General features: G+C 38.3%; 1 protein-coding gene across 7 annotated transcripts in view; it reads left to right on the forward strand.

The window, feature by feature from the left end:
- The window catches only part of LOC117435284 (arf-GAP with GTPase, ANK repeat and PH domain-containing protein 3), a 240,588-nt gene that overhangs the window by 122,734 nt on the left and 99,703 nt on the right, over positions 1-18,151 (forward strand). For all 7 annotated transcript variants that reach the window (XM_034058331.3, XM_059017460.1, XM_059017465.1 and 4 more), the window contains exons 4-8: positions 6,977-7,062; positions 9,602-9,743; positions 10,279-10,413; positions 10,986-11,113; positions 17,439-17,594. In XM_034058331.3, coding sequence (XP_033914222.1) covers positions 6,977-7,062; positions 9,602-9,743; positions 10,279-10,413; positions 10,986-11,113; positions 17,439-17,594 — 647 coding nt within the window. The remainder of the gene's footprint in view (positions 1-6,976; positions 7,063-9,601; positions 9,744-10,278; positions 10,414-10,985; positions 11,114-17,438; positions 17,595-18,151) is intronic.

Here is an 18,151-nt window from a genome sequence, read left to right on the forward strand (position 1 = left end):
ATTGTTGGTGATTTTATATATCTGGACTATTATTTCGGGACTGAACCCGTGGATTAAACAGAGCAATACCCACGCTGTGTATTGTCTGTTATCACTTATTGTTTACTGTTATCAGACTGTGGATTACAAATAAATAAACCATCATTTCACCAGTACTTTGTCCTTGTCTTGATCACTGCATCTCCCCTACACCTGCGCACTGCAAACCACTTTGCCACAATACTATACAGTTACTTGACAAGGACAAAGTACTGGTGAAATGATGGTTTATTACACTTTACGGTACAGCTTAGAGTGTGTAGGTACATTTTAGTCCATATAGCCATAATTCTTGCTGGTGCTGATTTAAGTGACATTCATAAACAGTTCCTCTGCTGACACATATCGCTTCTGTTTTAATTGTATGTTACATTTCTGCCTTCTATTAGCCTAATTTGATTACAAAGCTGCTTCCAATTTACTATATATTTGTCTCCTATTTTTATTTTTTTTATTTTTCTGTGATCATGGTGTTCCTGCTTTTTTTGTTTGATTTTTTTCACCCCCTGTTCCGTATTCTGTCTGTCATCGCTCAAGACCTCAAAGCAGGTACGGTAGTTCTGTTGCCATAGAAACACAGGATTCATGTCACTGGGCCTGTAGTGTTGTGTTCCTTTCTAATCCTTAGCTGGTTTTAATCTGTAAAAGTAATTTGCACCCTCTCCCCTCACAGTTAACCAATTCCACAACTAACAGATAATTGCACAGTTCTTCCAAAGCAGAAATTTGAATTTCTGTAGAAGCAGTCTTTGCCTTTGGGGGTCACCTTAAAAAAACATTTACTAAACTGCATATGGCACATTTTTAGGCTTTTTTGGATCTAAAACGAACAGGGGAAATTATTCTATTTTTAAATAACTGAAATGCATAGATTGCAGATGCAATTTAAAGAGGTATAGAAGTGCCTGAATAGATAGTGATTTAGTATCAGGTGGGTAACAACTCTTTACTGTTAAACTGCCTTTAGTCTTTGGCACCTTCTATATCTGGAATCTACCAGAAGGCATTTAGGGTCATAAACCGCTTTATTCCCCATAGCAAAATATTTTTGGAGCATATGTGTTCACACCTTCATGTGTGAACAATAAGACCAGGGCATTACCAGGCATTATGGACAGTTTGGATAATGGGGTCTGAGACCTAAGTCGAGGGCACTATTATATTCAAACAGACCATGATGCCTTGTAATGCTCTCTGTGGAGGGTCTTATTATAATTATTATTTTAACTTCATGTATTTATTTTATTTTTTTTTTTATGTATCCTACCACATAAGCACTCTAAAATATAGTCAGTTCGTCATTAATGGTGAGGCAATACCAACAGTGTCTGAGAAGCCAGTGAAGAGTCTTGGGAGATGGTACGACAGGGATCTAAAGGACACAGTTCGTGTGGGAGAAGTTAGACAGCAAGCAGTGGAAGGGTTGAAGAGTATAGACAGCAGCGCTTTACCAGGCATACTAAAACTCTGGTGCTTTCAGTTCGGTCTACTGCCGAGGTTTCTGTGGACACTGACTGTGTATGAGGTTTCTTTGACAACAGTAGAGAAGCTGGAAGCTTTAATCAGTTCATACATCAGGAAATGGTTGGGAGTTCCGCGCTGCCTCAGCAGAGTGGGACTTTATGGTAAAGGAATACTGCAGCTACCAGTCTCCGCTCTAACCGAGGAGTTTAAGTGTGCCAAGGTCCGACTGGAAATGACATTAGTAGAGTCACGCGACAAATGCATAAGGGAGGCAGCACCTGTGTTGAAAACTGGAAGAAAGTGGGCAGCAAAGAAAGCTGTGGAGGATGCAAAGGCTGCCCTTCGAATTGGTGATATCATGGGGCAGGTTCAGCATGGAAGAGGGGGTCTTGGTCTCGGTTCAGCTCCTCCTACATGGCACAAGGCAGCCCCAGCTCAACGGAGGAAGCTGGTAGTCAACGAGGTGCAAAAGCAGGAGGAGAGGATGAGGTGCATAAAGGCCATTTCCCAGGCGAAGCAGGGAGAATGGATGAGATGGGAGAGTGTGGAACAACGCAAGATTGGCTGGCAAGACCTATGGTCAGTGGAACAGAGCAGGATCAGTTTCCTCATCAGGTCAACATATGATGTTCTCCCATCACCACAGAACCTAAACCTCTGGGTAGGAGAGGATCCCTCATGTCCTTTGTGTTCATCACCTGCAACATTAAGGCCCATTTTGACAGGATGTAAGGTGGCTCTTAGCCAAGGACGGTTTACTTGGCGCCATGACCAGGTGCTGCGATGTTTGGCCTTAGCATTGGAAGACAAGCGTAACATGACCAATAAGTTGCCACATGTTCCATCAAAACATTACACACAAAAGACAACATTCCTTCGCCCAGGAGAGCAACCACCAAGAAAAGGTGTTAAAACCAATCCTCGCCCAGGACAACTGGAAGCTGCTAGAGACTGGAAAATGCTCACAGATGTTGGTCAACAGCTTATTTTTCCACCTGAGATTGCCACCACTAACCTTCGACCAGATATTGTCTTGTGGTCTGGATCAGCACGCCTTGTTCACCTGGTAGAGTTAACAGTGCCATGGGAGGATGCTGTAGATGAGGCGTATGAGAAGAAGAAACTGCGGTATGCTCAACTAGCCGCTGAAGTGGAACAGCGAGGATGGAGAGTCCGGGTTTACCCAGTGGAGGTGGGTTGTCGTGGATTTGTGGCACACTCTACAACCCGGTTTCTCAGAGCCGTCGGATTCAGTGGCCAAAAGTTGCGTCGCACAGTGAAGAACTTATCTGAAGCAGCAGAGATGAGCAGCAACTGGCTGTGGTTTAGACGGAAAGATTCTGGCAGGGGATCTCAAGCACAATAGAAAGAAAGAAACACTGATGTACGGGTAAGTAAGCTGGGCTGAGTTGAGTGGGGGACGGAGGGGGGTGATGCTGGGACGCCAGAATCACAGTCGAGCCCTCTTGAGGTGTCGTGGGCTAGTCGACGAAACACCAAGAATGGAAGGTGCCCACTTGAAGACCCCAGAGATGTACCCTACTTAGCTCAATCCAGACGGTTGTCATGCTGATGCGCTGGGGAGACCGCACTGTGGTTGATCCCCGGAGCCAGCATCGCAGCCGTTGTGTGCTGATGCGCTAGTGAGGCAATAAGCTGATCCCTGGAGCCAGCATTACACTTCAGCCATCAACACCAGACAGAAGGATATCTACATCATCATATGGATGGAGACACAGATGGATCACATTAGTTTACTGTAAAGCTATGTCTTAGTTGGTGCTTATCTTGGCGAGAGCCGAGTTCAAATCAGCATGAAGTTTTAACATCTACTCTCGTGTAATGGAAATCAATCTCCATTATAACAACATTTTCTGTGAGCTTCTATATAAAATGAGTGTACAAAACAGTGTTTACTTTGCGTTTTTAAAAGACATTATCAGTGGTTTAATGCCTTTTTAAATTTTGTTTCAGGTGTCTTTGTTAGGTTAAAACTGATTTTTTTTCTGTTTAAATCTAGAAGTATGTTTGAGTAACCTGATAGTAGTAGTAGTAGGTTTTTCACTTTAATTTGACTCAATTTAATAATTTATTAATAATAATAATAATAATAATAATAATAATTATTATTATTATTATTATTATTATTATTATTATTATTATTATTTATTTCTTAGCAGACACCCTTATCCAGGGTGACTTACAGTCGTAAACAAAAATACATTTCAAGAATCACAGTACAAGTAATAATACAATTAAGAGCAAGATAAATACAATGACAAGCAAGTACAAGTATGACAAAATACGATTCAATAACGGAGCAGATAAGTGTCAGTGATAGTTACATCAGGATATAATTAAATACAAAATACTACAGATTAAATAACACTTGTGACAGATTACAGTACTCTAAAGCACAGGATTAAATGCAGTAAAATAGGGGGCAGATAAATTTAACATGTTATTAAAAAGATTGACATTTACTTTAAACAGCAATTTGTTACAGATAAAACTGGTGGAATGATACTGATATTTTTCCTTTTGTAAATGGTTACAAACATTCTAAGGTCATATACTCGGGATTATATCCCCCTAGCTCAGCCAATCAGAGTGCAGGGAATCTTTCCATTGAATTATAAACCTTTATTAATGTTCATACATGGTATTGCACCGTTTTTATAATATAAACTAAATTCTGTAAACATAGTGAATTGATACTTGATATTTGTTTTCACGTTTTATTTGAAACCTCAAGGACTGAATAGAGCAATCATTCTCCCACGGATAGATAGCCTCTAAAAGCTAACAGGACTTTAGAATCTTGAAACTTACATTAAACATTGAATTTAAGCAGCCTAAGTTTCATGAACCTGTAGCCCAGTAATATGACCATACATCATCACTAGATCAGGAGACAAAATTCTAATTATAAACACTGTCATTTATAGATTAGGTTAGTTAAAAAAAAAGTGTGTCTCTGGTATCAATAGTGCTTTATCTAGAACACTGCTGCCTGTGCTGTGCAAGTATCTGTGTTTTTAACAATGCTTCAAACCTCCACACCTTGGCTAAAGCCCCTCCAGGTGTGCTAGAACTGCTTATTTTGGGTGTCTTGATTGACTGCTTTACTTGAAGTATTTCTATTTACAAGTATTAAGTGATGACCAAAAAAATGTTGGCTGGTATTCCAGGATTGGGCAAGCCCCGGCAGGATGGCTTGTCATGTTCTGCTTTGTGTAAATTGGCTATAAAAATATGAGCCAAAGTACAGAATGATAGCAGTTGGTTGATAACTTAAAAAAAGAAGAAAAGGTATCTCAATGCTGAAAATGATTGCATGAATATCCTCAATTTTATAATTATTCCCAGATTGTACAGAATCGAATGCATTCCATTCTTCTTGCAGCATCTAGTGAACACAGCCAGCAATTGCAGTGGATAGATCTTTTGTAATTCAATAATAGTAATAGCAATAAAGTTCAACTAGTGCAGACAGTTTATTGTGGGCATGCAATTGCTCCAGTTACAGTAAATTACTTTACCAGATACTTCTCATTATACAGCAACTCGTATTAGTTATATTTTCAAACCAGATTCTCAGAAGATGATTAAAAAATATTTTGGTACAGTGATATGTGACAGTCTATACTTCTGTGAGTGTATTTGAAGTATAGCCTGGTATTGCTACGAGGTTTGAGTTGTACAGGAACAGTTTGTGCCACATCCCTTGAATACCAGATGCAGCCTTCTTTATTCTATATAATCTTGGCAGCTATAATCCTGATCTTAAATAGGTTTATCCGAAATCTCTTTTTAGTCTTTAATCTTTTAAAGAGGGTTGACATAAAGACAGATTTACGTAATTTTCTCTCTTTAGCATTTTATTGAGAAATCTTTTTATTTATTTATTTTTTTTATTTTGTGAAAATAAAAAGATTCTCTGATGCTCTGTCTTGCAGGAATTAAGAAAATTATCTGTCCAATCCTCCCTTTTTTTGCTGACAGTAACCTTCCACAAAATCTTTTTCATCAATTTTCAGATTTATTGCAGCCGGCATTTCTTATCATTTAATTACAAAGCGGACCTACTTCTATTTCCCAGGGTGGTTGCAGGCTCTGGGAAGAAACTTGCTTGCTTGTGCTTGCTGCTTCTAACCATGCAGACCTATGCTATTTCAGCATATTCATCTGATACATCCCCAAACAATGTCTTCTGCAAAACATGTTCTGATGCAAGCAGAGAGATGCAAGCACTGCATGAATGTCGCCGGCTCTGGTCTAGAGATTGATGTACAGGGTGATTTTAAAGTCAATAGGTCACTTTGCATGCTGCTGTGAAGAGAAAAACAAAACAAAACAAAAAAAAAACATTCAGTGCAAAGTTACGGTGCCTGGTCACTTTATTAGGACTGTCTAATATCAGGTTGGGCCACTGATTGCCTTGATCATAGCCTTAACAAGACGTGGCGTCCTGCATTATGTTACCATCCAGTTAATAATAATTCACGCAATTGATGCCAAGAGATGGGCAGGACTTGATCGATGCTTTGCTTTGTTCAAATCATGCTCAGTTGAATTGCGATCTGGGGATTGTGGTGTCCATGGAAGATGCCTGAATTATCTTTCATGTGCTTCAAACCATTCACACACAATTCTGGCATGGTGGCCGGGTGCATTATCGTCTTAGTAGCCGTCACATCAAAGTACCAGTGCAGCATTGTTTGGTGGACTTGATCTATCAAAATGGTTACGTATTGCATCATTTGTTCAGCCTTCCAGAGTAATCAAGGGTCTCAGGGTGTACCAGGAGTACATGCCCCACACAAAGGCAATTCTAAATCCAATCAGGTAGACAGGTCCTTATAAAGTGGCCAGGCTTTGCAGGTGGAGGGTCTAAATGATGGGCAATACGATTCTAGGTATAGAGTATGTGACTGTAGTGCAGTGCCAGTGCAAAAAGAAGTATTGCCAGATGAACATTTGCTTTTCTTGTACCTTGCACAGAATCGTTGAGTGTTGTTCGAGAGTAATGCTTTGGATTTGGAATAGATCATTTCGATTAGACTGTTTGCGTTAATTAAATTATGGCAACCAATAATATTTACTGGAGTGTGCATTATGGATGACTTAAGACAATCAAATACTGCATTTGTTATCCTACGGTTCTCTCTGTAATGTTCTGAAATAGTTAATACAACGCCATTTGTCTAAAGGAAAGGTTTAGATTCTGTACATTTTTTTTGAAACTACAGAATGCAGCATTACTTGCTTATAAACCACCCTGCATTTAACCAGAGAATAACTTGAACTAAATAGTTTGCTTATACCAAATGATGTTCTTGTTCACAATGAAATGTAGATCTCCTGTAGCTGCTTTGTATTGTTGTACTGTAAATTTTGTATTGTGTTTTCAGTCATCATTTTACAAGACCCTGAACATAAATCTCACTAGAATTTAAATTGCAATCTACAGGTGGCAGGTTTAAGAAGGAGATTATTGTGGATGGACAGAGTTACCTCCTTCTGATCAGAGATGAGGGAGGGCCCCCTGAACTACAGGTAAGTTTTCAAGCATCACAGAATTTAAATTGTATGTATCTCCGTCATCCGGCAGAGTCATCCTGCAAATTATCTAAATTTGTATTCCATGGACTAAAGTTTGTTTTCCTTGGTCTGCTGTTGACGGGCTTAATTATTATTATTTATTTCTTAGCAGACGCCCTTATCCAGGGCAAGATATCACATTATTGTTACGTACAATTACCCATTTATACAGTTGCCTTGCTCAGGGGTACAGCAGCAGTGTCCCCCACTGGACATTGAACCCACAACCCTCCGGTCAAGAGTCCAGAGCCCTAACCACTACTCCACACTGCTGCTAATGTAATGAAAGCTGAAAACAAAATCTGATTTAGTGAAGTAGGAAGTCACGATTTAAGGCACCATATTAGCAGGTGTGATTTAACGTGAACCTCAAAAGGGGTTCTGATTCGGCCATAGACATTTCTCATTAAAGGAGCACATCTTAAATAAAGATCTCATTCTGAAATACCACTGACTCGTGGCAAGTGCATCTATGATGGCTCGTTCTTGTGTCTTCTATAAAGTGATGTGTTAAACATACACTTCATGAAGGACCCGCCTAAACCAGTAAAAATTCAAGTATTGTGTTTGGATGATGCAAAGACCACCCAAGCACTTTGAAAGGATGTGAAATCAAATGAATCAATAAAGTGCTTAGTCCAGTGCTGCGAAATTCTTCTGTACGTTTGTCTCTCGTATGTTTAGCTGGTAACACAAGGGTGAAGTGAGATATGCCAGGTTTTAAATGCAAGAATCAAGGTTTATCAAGGATAAACAAGGATTTCTTGCAAACCTGGCACAAACTGTGAGAAATGTTTGCATTGTTTTTTGAAGGCTTTGCTACAAATCGTGCAAGCATTTTTAACAGTATGGGTGCAAACCTTAAGTTTATTCTGGTCTGCTTGCCTGACCCGATCAGTTGTCAAACTTTATCCTGTTTTATTTCTCCAATATTAAGCCAGCTTCTATATTCTAGTACTCCAGGTAGAACAACATATTGTGTTTTTTTTAAACAGAATTGCAAAGTGTTCTTCTGGAATTGATTGTAACCTCTCGTAAACATTCATGCTAGTCTTAACCTTACAGAAGCAGGTGGCACTGAAAAAAAATTAAATAAATAAATTCTAACTTGATCATCAAGCATTCCATAGTACCACCATTCATTCCCATATTTTCAATCATTTTGTTAATTTTCCGATTTGCCCGAGGAAACTGGCACCGTTTGTTCCCGTCTTTTTGTTAATAATCATTTTATTAATGCTGTGTTCGTCTGGATCGGGCCCAGAGTGAATTCACTGTTCACAGCTGCGCCAGTGAGGGTTCAAGTAGAGCGAGGGGACTGTCACTGACGAAGTAAAAGAGGATTGTACTCCAGCCTGGCTCGCTGTGGATACCGCCAGCCTGACCCCATTATTCCTATTCATATGGCATGCTGGAATTCATGTTCATTTTAGAGCCATTCTGTTTTGTAGTGCAGCTATGGGTTTTAAAGAGACGGTTGTATATATGGATGTTTCGACATGCAGAGGCCAGTGGCTGAAGGTGCAGGTTTAATGATATACTAGATTCACAATACATACTGGATTACGATACAAAGGTCACAGTACAATGCACATTATTTGATTTGTAATGCATGACTAAAAATGATGGTTTTCCTTTTTAAATAATGTCATTATTTTAATATACACACATAGGTAACTCTCCATATGTGGTTGTGGTGGTTGGCAGTATAGCTGGGGGGTGTTATGCATTTGTCTTCATTCAAAAGCCCCTTGGCAGACAATACATTTATATAATTAATATACAGGCTGCCTGCAGGGGAACACTCATTGCTCTCCAGTGACACCTGCTGGGGAATGGGGGGAATGCAGAACACATAGGCTGACTTATTTTAAATTGTTTCATTATTATTTATTTCTTAGCAGACGTCCTTATCCAGGGCGACTTAGTCGTAAACAAAAATACATTTCAAGAATCACAGTACAAGTATTAATACAATTAAAAGCAAGATAAAATACAGTGACTTTGGTTCTAGCAAGTACAAGTATATGACAAAATACGATTCAATATGACAAAATACGATAGGATGAAACTATGTTTAATAATGAATCCATCATAATAAAACAAACAAAAAAAAATGATGCAACCGTACTTTGATCTGTAAAGCATTTATGGGTATATAGACAAAAGCTCTGGAATTAAGCTCAAAACAAAAAAAAGCACATTTACTCCAAATACACTTTTTCATATTTAAAATATACCCTCCTTAATGCCAAAACACAAACTATTAACACCAGTATCTGACAATATCAATACTGCATTGAGCAGCAATTTTTTTTGTTTTTGTTTATTCTCTTAATTGATTGTTCAGTACCACCTGCTGTCTGAAATTGGAATTGCAGTGTGAGCTCTTTTGGTTGATAATCAGATAGAAAGACCATTCCTGGGTTAATGTCTTGTTTTAGATTGTTGCATCACAGACTAATGTTGTGTTGTGCTCTCCTCTCACTCTCAGTTTGCTGCCTGGGTTGATGCTGTGGTCTTTGTCTTCAGTCTGGAAGATGAAATCAGTTTCCAGACAGTTTATAATTACTTCCTGCGGCTCTCCAGTTACCGAAACACAGCCGAGGTCCCCATGGTCCTTGTTGGCACTCAAGGTGAGGAACTGGATTGAAATAATGCACTGCTATTCTACTGCTGCTATTTGGGGGGATTCATGCATTGGTGAAAGGTGGTGGATGATGTAGTCTCTGGTGTTTGTCAGTATTTGTCTATATGCAAGGAGGTAAATAAAGATACAGTACATTTAACATACAGGGAAATAGCATTTGGACTTGTTCAGTAATCATTAAAGCGATTGTTCGCCACAGCAACCCCTGCTGGTGAGATGCAGATTGGGGCCAGGTTGAGACCAGCCATGCCTTTAGTGTTCAGTAGAATTGCAACAGCTGCTGCTTGCATTGTCAGGTGAAAAGGTTAGGCAGGTGGAACGGTTTGTATGTTAATCCTTAGTCTTCCTATGTCAGTAATTGGTCATTTCTAATTTTTATTTGTAATTTAAAAAAAAAAAAAAAAAAATGTTGAGTAACACTCAATGCATGTGCTGTTCAGGTGTAATGTTAATGTTATTTACAAAACAAAAGCACTACATCTGCATGTTTTAATTTTTTTTATTGCTATTCAATTTGAAAGATGCAATCAGTGCTGCGAATCCCAGAGTTATTGATGACTCCCGGGCGAGGAAACTTTCCAATGATCTGAAACGATGCACTTACTACGAGACCTGCGCCACCTACGGTCTCAATGTGGAGCGAGTGTTCCAGGACGGTAAGATCATGCTTTAATATTCACAGCCATCAGCTAATATTCACAGATTAAACGGCTGTTAAATATTTCATGTCTCTGGGTAGGTGAGTGGGTGGGTGAGTTGGGTTCAGGGTATCGTATGCCTCCAATTAAAATGCTTCATAGTTTTGTTTTAATAATTTCTGCAAACTGAGAGTAATTACAAATACGATTTACTCTTGGAATGTCTTCATCAAACCTGCTTATAACGAACACTCATGAGACTGTCTGGGAGTGTTCTTTGATAACTAACTAATGGCTACTTGCCTACTGTTACTCTGCACTTTGTAAACATGGCTTACTTTCAGAGAACGTCTCATGCCTCACCTACAGTATTGAAGTGTTCCCCTTATTACAGTGTCTGTCTGATATTCGATTAGGAAGTTGATTGCTGATTGAACCTCTACAGACTTTGCAGATTGACTGAAATTGAATGGATTTGTTCTTTTTGTGGATTTGTTCCACAATGTTGCAATGGTGACAGTAGGATGTAGGAGGATGAAAATACCTGATAAGGTGTCAAAACATGCTTCTCTCTGCTTTTTGTTTTTCAGTTGCCCAAAAGGTGGTAGCTTTAAGGAAAAAGCAGCAGCTTTCTATCGGTCCCTGCAAGTCTCTGCCAAACTCTCCCAGCCACTCCTCCGTCACCTCCTCTTCCATCCCCTCAGTGCACATTAACCAGGTGAGGAACTGCAGCCCTGCAGTGCACTGAGATCGGGGAATACATGTGCATACAATCCTTTATAAAAACTATTCATTATCTCTCTTATAAATGACTTATTTCCATGTAGAAACCCATACCTTTTTATTCCTGTTCGTAGTAGTCATGATCTCCAAATATGCTTTTCTGCTGCTTTTACTTTGAGTAGGGGGATGTTATGCTAATATATATATATATATATATATATATATATATATATATATATATATAGTGTTGTAAATCGAACCCTGACGTTGACATCGATTATCGTGCAAATTCTAAAGACGATTATCGATCTTTATCAATTTAAAATGCTACAGGTTAAAGTAACAAAAATTAGTCTTCTTTTTATAGAGCATGATATAAAAAACTAATTCAAACAAATCCCGATGTTTTAAGGCATGTTTTGATAAATACATTGGCATTTAAATACAGCACTCTCCAATTTTCGTATTCCTGTCGTCACTAGCCTTTGCTAGTGTTTTGTGTAAAATCAAATTTCCAGTGTAAACATAATGGTAAAATAAGAAAAGAAAAAAAAATCCAAAGGAGAGAAAAAAAACAAGGTTTGAAAACTACATTAACATTATGGCCTATTCACATGGAAATTATTCGATCTCTCATGTTTTTTAAATTTGCTGTTGGTTACAATTTATGAATAACGTGGCCCAGCTTCTGCTATCGAAAGCAGCAGTCCCTTCCAGTGTGCCACGGCTGCAGAGATGCAGTTCACTTTTTGCTGTCATATTTTAATCAAAACTTTACATGACTTTGCATAGCCACTTAGATTTGCATTATCTTCAGTGAATACAACTATATATCGTCATTTTTTCAAACAGTACATTAAAGGTAGCCTACCCTTTCCTGCAATGAAAACAGTCTATTTTGTGTACTTTCACCCTGCACTTAAATCCAATTAAGTTATGAGTATCAGTCCAGGTTCCTGATGTGATTATAAGCTTGTTTTAATTTAGAAAAGAAAACTGGACAGGATTTATTGATTGACACTTAACAGCAGTAAATAACCACTAGGCTCTCCTCACTGATTGGTAGATATGGGCATCTGGGGCGGGTTTAGTATCCTTGGAGATATCAACTGACATTTGTTAAGCAAGTGGACATTTTGCGAATGTCCAAAATGAAAAGAAAAAAAAAAAAAAATCTACAATAATTACTGCAGCGGATCGTGTACAATAACTTTGTATTCTACTGGTGGCAAACTATTTTGTACAACCTGCAATGTTTCATTGGATCCCATACATCAAGCTACGATCCAGTGGCATTTAGACTTAGACAGCAATCAAAAATGAAAAAGGTTGCAGATAGTGCATTGCTTCAAAACGAAAAGGTTAAAAAAAAAAAAAAAATTCTGAAACAGCGGCACATGACAGCGTAGTAATGCTAAATATTATTAGTTTCGCTCAAGACAGACGGCTACAGTTGGGACTGATTTAAAACACAATAATATGTATAAAATACATTAACAAAGTAGGTTACTCTTGATCTCTGCATCATCATCCTGTATTTGTTCACATACGCATATAAAGTAACTTTTAGAAGCAACAACACAATACGTTCTTGACAGTAAATTAATATACAATACAATTTCATGGTATATTCGACTTCATTAAAATATTATCAATTTGTTATTGTGGGGTCCCAATCGGTAAGTAATTTGATTTATTATCGTTACAAGCCTAATATACAGTTGGACAGTTGGAGCCTTGTCACATTTTCTAAATCACTGTGCTGCCTCACAGAATTTAAAAGTATCAGATGGTAGCCTTTGACAGTTGGAACTATGAAACTGAGTGACCAGTTACCCAAAGTACTAAGTAGACATGCCAGGTTTGGATGAAGAACATTTAAATGAACTGGAAGATAGCAAAAAAAATAAATAAATCACTGTCTTTATACTCAGTCACCCCGACTTTTTCACTTAAAATAATGCATTTTTAGCGGTTTGAAACACTTCAGAAAAACACAAAAAGACACTTATGAACATTATCCACCCCTCTCGGATACATTTATTATGTATTTATTTTTATTCCTCCCGTCTGTTCTGCTCAAACAGTGTGTCTGCACTGTCAGTGACAGGAAAAAAAAACTCAGTGCTGTCTCAACTCTGCCCCCTGGTGTATCTTTTTTTCAATGGCAATGTCCACAATATCATAAATACAGTACATGTACTTTATTTTGTATGTTCCTATAAAATGAATGTACTCAGCTTAACTTAGTGTGTAGTTCAAGTTATAAATGGGACTACTTTATTGGTGTCAGGATTTAATAAAGAAAATATATTTTTTTGCCTTAAATGTGATTTATGATTTTTTTTTCTTCAAGTCCACTGTTCATTCGACATATACATAGTTAAACAAGAAGTTGAATACTAGTTAAATGTTATTGAATAGTTTAATGTTAGATTACATAATTTCCATTTGATATAATCTAATGAAGTACACATATATCTAACTTTTAACACTCAATCATATTGTAATGTTAGTTTTTATGCGATAAACACAGATAGAACACCGGAATCTACAACTTGTTTTGTGTTCTCTTAGCACATTAATGGTGCAGTTTACTGTATTTTGTTGTAATAGAGGTAGTGGTATAGCACAGACTGCCATTCCCATTGGTGCTGTTATTTGGTGTGAGCAGTTTACAGGATGCCTCAACACATCAAACCTCCAGAACAGTGTTTTTGAGCAATAACAAAGAAATAGTCCATTTACGTTGTGGACATAATAATTAAAATAAACAAATAAATAAATAAAACACTTGAACATTAGAATTTTGAATGTCACTATATATTTCGAAAAAGATAAACATAGAGAGAACAGTAGCCCTGTGTGTGTTTGTAGCACTAGTAGCAACACAAAGTACATAAGTGTCTGTATATGAATATGTATATGTGCCTTTGAGTCACTGAATAGAGCAATCTGCAGTGAAAAAGCAAGCCAACAAATAATCAAATAGCAATCAATTGTGGGAGGCCTGCAGCATGACAAGATGTCGTATCACACTGGGAGCAAGCAGCCATATCAAAGCACTCCGTGCTGGAGCTGCCTGCACCGCCCCCGATGACTGTGTTCATTGCAGAATTCTGCGTCAGAACTGTCCAAAAAAGCAGTTGTCCAATTTTGTTTGCGTTTTCTGAAGATTTGCGCAAGATTAAAATCTTCTGCCCTTTTAAAAACCATACCAGATTAACTTTGCTTTAGTTTTTTCTTACTTTACTTATCCATGTATAGTTTTTGACTGGGAACAACCCATTATACTGAGCATCAAAAGAAACGTATCACTTATATTTGGATAAAATTCACTAGATGTGATCGAAATTGACAAACTCTGTTTTAGAGCAGGTGCAATTGACATTATGAAGATGCTGCAGAATGATTTGTTGATCTTGGGCAGGTGTTGTGACTCTTGGTCTCCCAGTTTGTGGCCTGTCATTGACAGAGTGTGTCTGGTTATACCGTCTCACCAGGTTTGAAATTGCTGACTAAGCACCCAAGACGGCTAGCCACAGTACGCTGGCATAGTCCAGCCTCCAAGATGCCGATTGCACGAAGACGCTGCTGTCTTGACAGATGTGGCATATTGTGTTTTTTTTTTGTGATTTTTCTTTTTTGCTTTTATTCCAGCTTGCAATTCAACAGCTGAAATCACTCCATATCCAGTGTCCAATCAACTGTCTCACTAATTAGGGGATTAAGTGCATATGCCATAGTCACTCAAGCATGTCATGGTCAAGGATGAATGATCGAGTGATTAAAAAGAAACCAAAAACATTTTGTCAGTTTCCATCATTTATACACTTTATTTTTTTAAAAAATAAATGTGTTGTAATAGTGTTAAGTTTCTTTTGATGCTCGGTATAGTATTTCATGCCATGTCAGAATAGAACAGGCACTTGTATATATGAATCACATTTATTAATTTTTTTAAATTAATAATTGCTGTGGAAATACCTTGTGCTGAGTGAAGTGGTCTAAACTGACAGCTGGTCCTAACTGAAGGAGGTTTTCTGACTGTTTTCAAATTGTCATGTGCATGTTTATATTGGTCTGGTTGCAAGAATCTGCCACATTTTGCTTTCAAAATATTCTGTTCCAGGTTTCTTTGTCGCTGGTGGTTTAGCATGGGCAGTGAGGGAGGCAGTGATACATCTAGTGTTAGTTTTGTTGATTTTCCTTTCAGTTAAGATGCTTATCATGTCATATTTTGGTAACCGGGACTTGGGCTTTCAATAAAGAACAAGTGTCTATAAGATTAATATTAAATAACTGTGGAAGCGGATTCAGAAAGGTTATTTTGTTCTACTTTGCATCCATGTTTTAATGTGAGCTCCTTTTTACAAACAACATAATCTTTTAATGATTATCAGAAATAGCATACTGAAGGCTGGAGTTGTTTAAAATGAATGTTATTTTATTAGAGATGAACAACTAACTTTTTTTTTTTTTTCATTTTTGGCCATAACTTGTAGGCAAACTTCACATTCTATAGACCTTTGCCTTTTATGTGAAGGATAATATAATGAAGTAATATTAATAACCAGTTACCCACACACTCATACTAAAGTACTGCAAATGATTTAGTGCTGAACACTTCCTGTACAGTATAGATGTGAATTAGCTGTGCATAAAACCCAGAGTACAAAATAACAATCTTATACCCCTTCTCCACTGGCACATCCGACCCGTGAGGGCTTGGTACAGTACGGGTACGGGTGGTTCTCCGCTGGCTATCTGTCGAGCCGAGCGAGAACCAAACCGTGAAACACCGGCCTCACAAGACATCAGAATCTAGCTGCAAGCCGATCCAGGGGCGGGAATAAGGATTTTCGTCATTACATTGCATCAGTCAGTACACTACAAAACAAAACAACAGTACAAAACAACAAACATGGCGGGCAGCGAGTGTGATGGGAGAAAAAGTACAGCCTTGGGATGCTGAGGAAGTGCAGGCTCTAGTTTCTCTGTGGGCAGGTAGAAGTGTTCAGGAAGATCTGGAGTCGTGCGTCAAAAATGAGGACGTTTATTCCCGAATTTCTGGCGATTTGAAGCAAATGGACATAAACCGTGGGTACTCACACTCTATTCTACCAAATTTCTCGTCCTTGACCTTTATTATATTAATATAAAGAAAAAAAAAAGCGAAAATAAAACAATTATGAACTTATTTACAAAAATATAGTCAAACAAAATACTGTACAGCTGTACCATACATACAACTACGTCTCTCGTTGCTCTTCAAAATCATAACATCTGATCTCAGTGAAATCTAATTGGTCATCATTCGTTGCTGTAGAGGAATTGGAGACACAGGAATGTTGCATTGCAGCTGAGAAAAACCAGAATGCACTTTGAGACACGTGAAGCTGTTTTATTAAGATAACCAAATAGTCTGTTTGGTAAAACAGAGGTAAAAACCAGAGTAGTGCCTCAAAACAAATGGAACATACATCTTGAGTAGACCAGCAGTTGAGATAATATCTTTATCAGCGGTCAGACCGCTACCTTGCCCTAAACTTTAGAAAAAAGTTACTGTAGTACTTTTAATCAACATGAAATACTGTAGTACTTCTAATCAACATGGATTTTAGGCCCTTACATTTTTATTTATTTATTTATTTATTTATTTATTTATTTATTTACTTATTTACTTATTTACTTATTTATTAAGTATTATTATTATTATTATTATTATTATTATTATTATTATTCTGATTTATTATTATTATGATTTATTATTATTATTATGATGGATTATTATTATTAAGTTTATTTGGTAGACTCCTTTAGCCAAGGTGACTTGTAGGTTACAGTGCAAAAACAATATTTAAAAACAGTATAGTTTACAGTAAGTGCAAGTACTACTAGAATACCAAGTCTTGTTGAAGAAACAGGTTTGTAAATTCCAGCTAATTTGAATAATTATTTAATTTCTGCTTGTGTTTCTCTGTGGCACCAGATGTTGAAACAAAAACAACTTCTTCCACGGTTTTGTCATCGTTATCTGAACAAGCGTACCTCATTAAGTAATTGATTGTGCACATTCACAACACTTTTGAAGTGTATCCATATATTTAGTCATTTGCACTTTGAGTTGTGAGATGTAGTGCAGAACCTCTAACTCATGAACATTGGGATAAATCGTTAAATGCAAAAACGATATTTTCAGTGTTTTTTTTTGTTTAATGGTCTTTTTTTCTCTCTCTCTCTCTCTCTCTCTCTCTCTCTCTCTCTCTCTCTGTCTGTCTGTCTGTCTGTCTGTCTGTCTGTTTCTTCAATCCTGGCAGGCGACCAATGGCAGTGGCGGGTTCAATGACTATTCCTCTTCTGTCCCATCAACTCCCAGCATCAGCCAGAGAGAGATGCGGATCGAGACCATTGCGGCCTCCAACACACCCACTCCTGTCCGCAAGCAGTCCAAGCGCCGCTCCAATATCTTCACAGTAAGTATGCGCCAGCTGATGCAGGGAAGCAGTCGCTCTCATTACTAGACACTGGCAGGCTTTTTCAAAAATTGGAGCAGGAGGGGCTCCCGAGTGGCGTATCCAGTAAAGGCGCTCCGCGTGGAGTGCAGGATGCGCCCTATAGCCTGGAGATTACAGGTTCGAATCCAGGCAATGTCATTGCCGACCGTGACCGGGGGTTCCTAGGGGGCGGCGCACAATTGGTCGAGTGCCGCCCGGGTAGGGAGGGCTTAGGTCGGCAGGTCACCAGCGACCCCTGTGGCTGATAAAGGCGCCTGCGGGTCTGCAGTGGAGCCATTCAGATCTGTGTTGTCCTCCGGCACTATAGGTCTGGTGGCTTTGCTGTGGATCCGCAGTGCGAAAAATGATGGATTGGCAGGAACATGTTTTGGAGGAAGCGTGTTTCAGCCTCTGTTTCCCGAGTCGCCGGGGGGTTGCAGTGGTGAACTGGGATAAAAATAATAATTGGGCATTCCAAAATTGGGAAAACCGGGGTAAAAACCATTGGCGTTGATAAATTAAAAAAAAAAAAAACA

Source organism: Acipenser ruthenus, chromosome 3 (assembly GCF_902713425.1).
Source record: "Acipenser ruthenus chromosome 3, fAciRut3.2 maternal haplotype, whole genome shotgun sequence".
In the NCBI taxonomy this organism is placed as follows: domain Eukaryota; kingdom Metazoa; phylum Chordata; class Actinopteri; order Acipenseriformes; family Acipenseridae; genus Acipenser; species Acipenser ruthenus.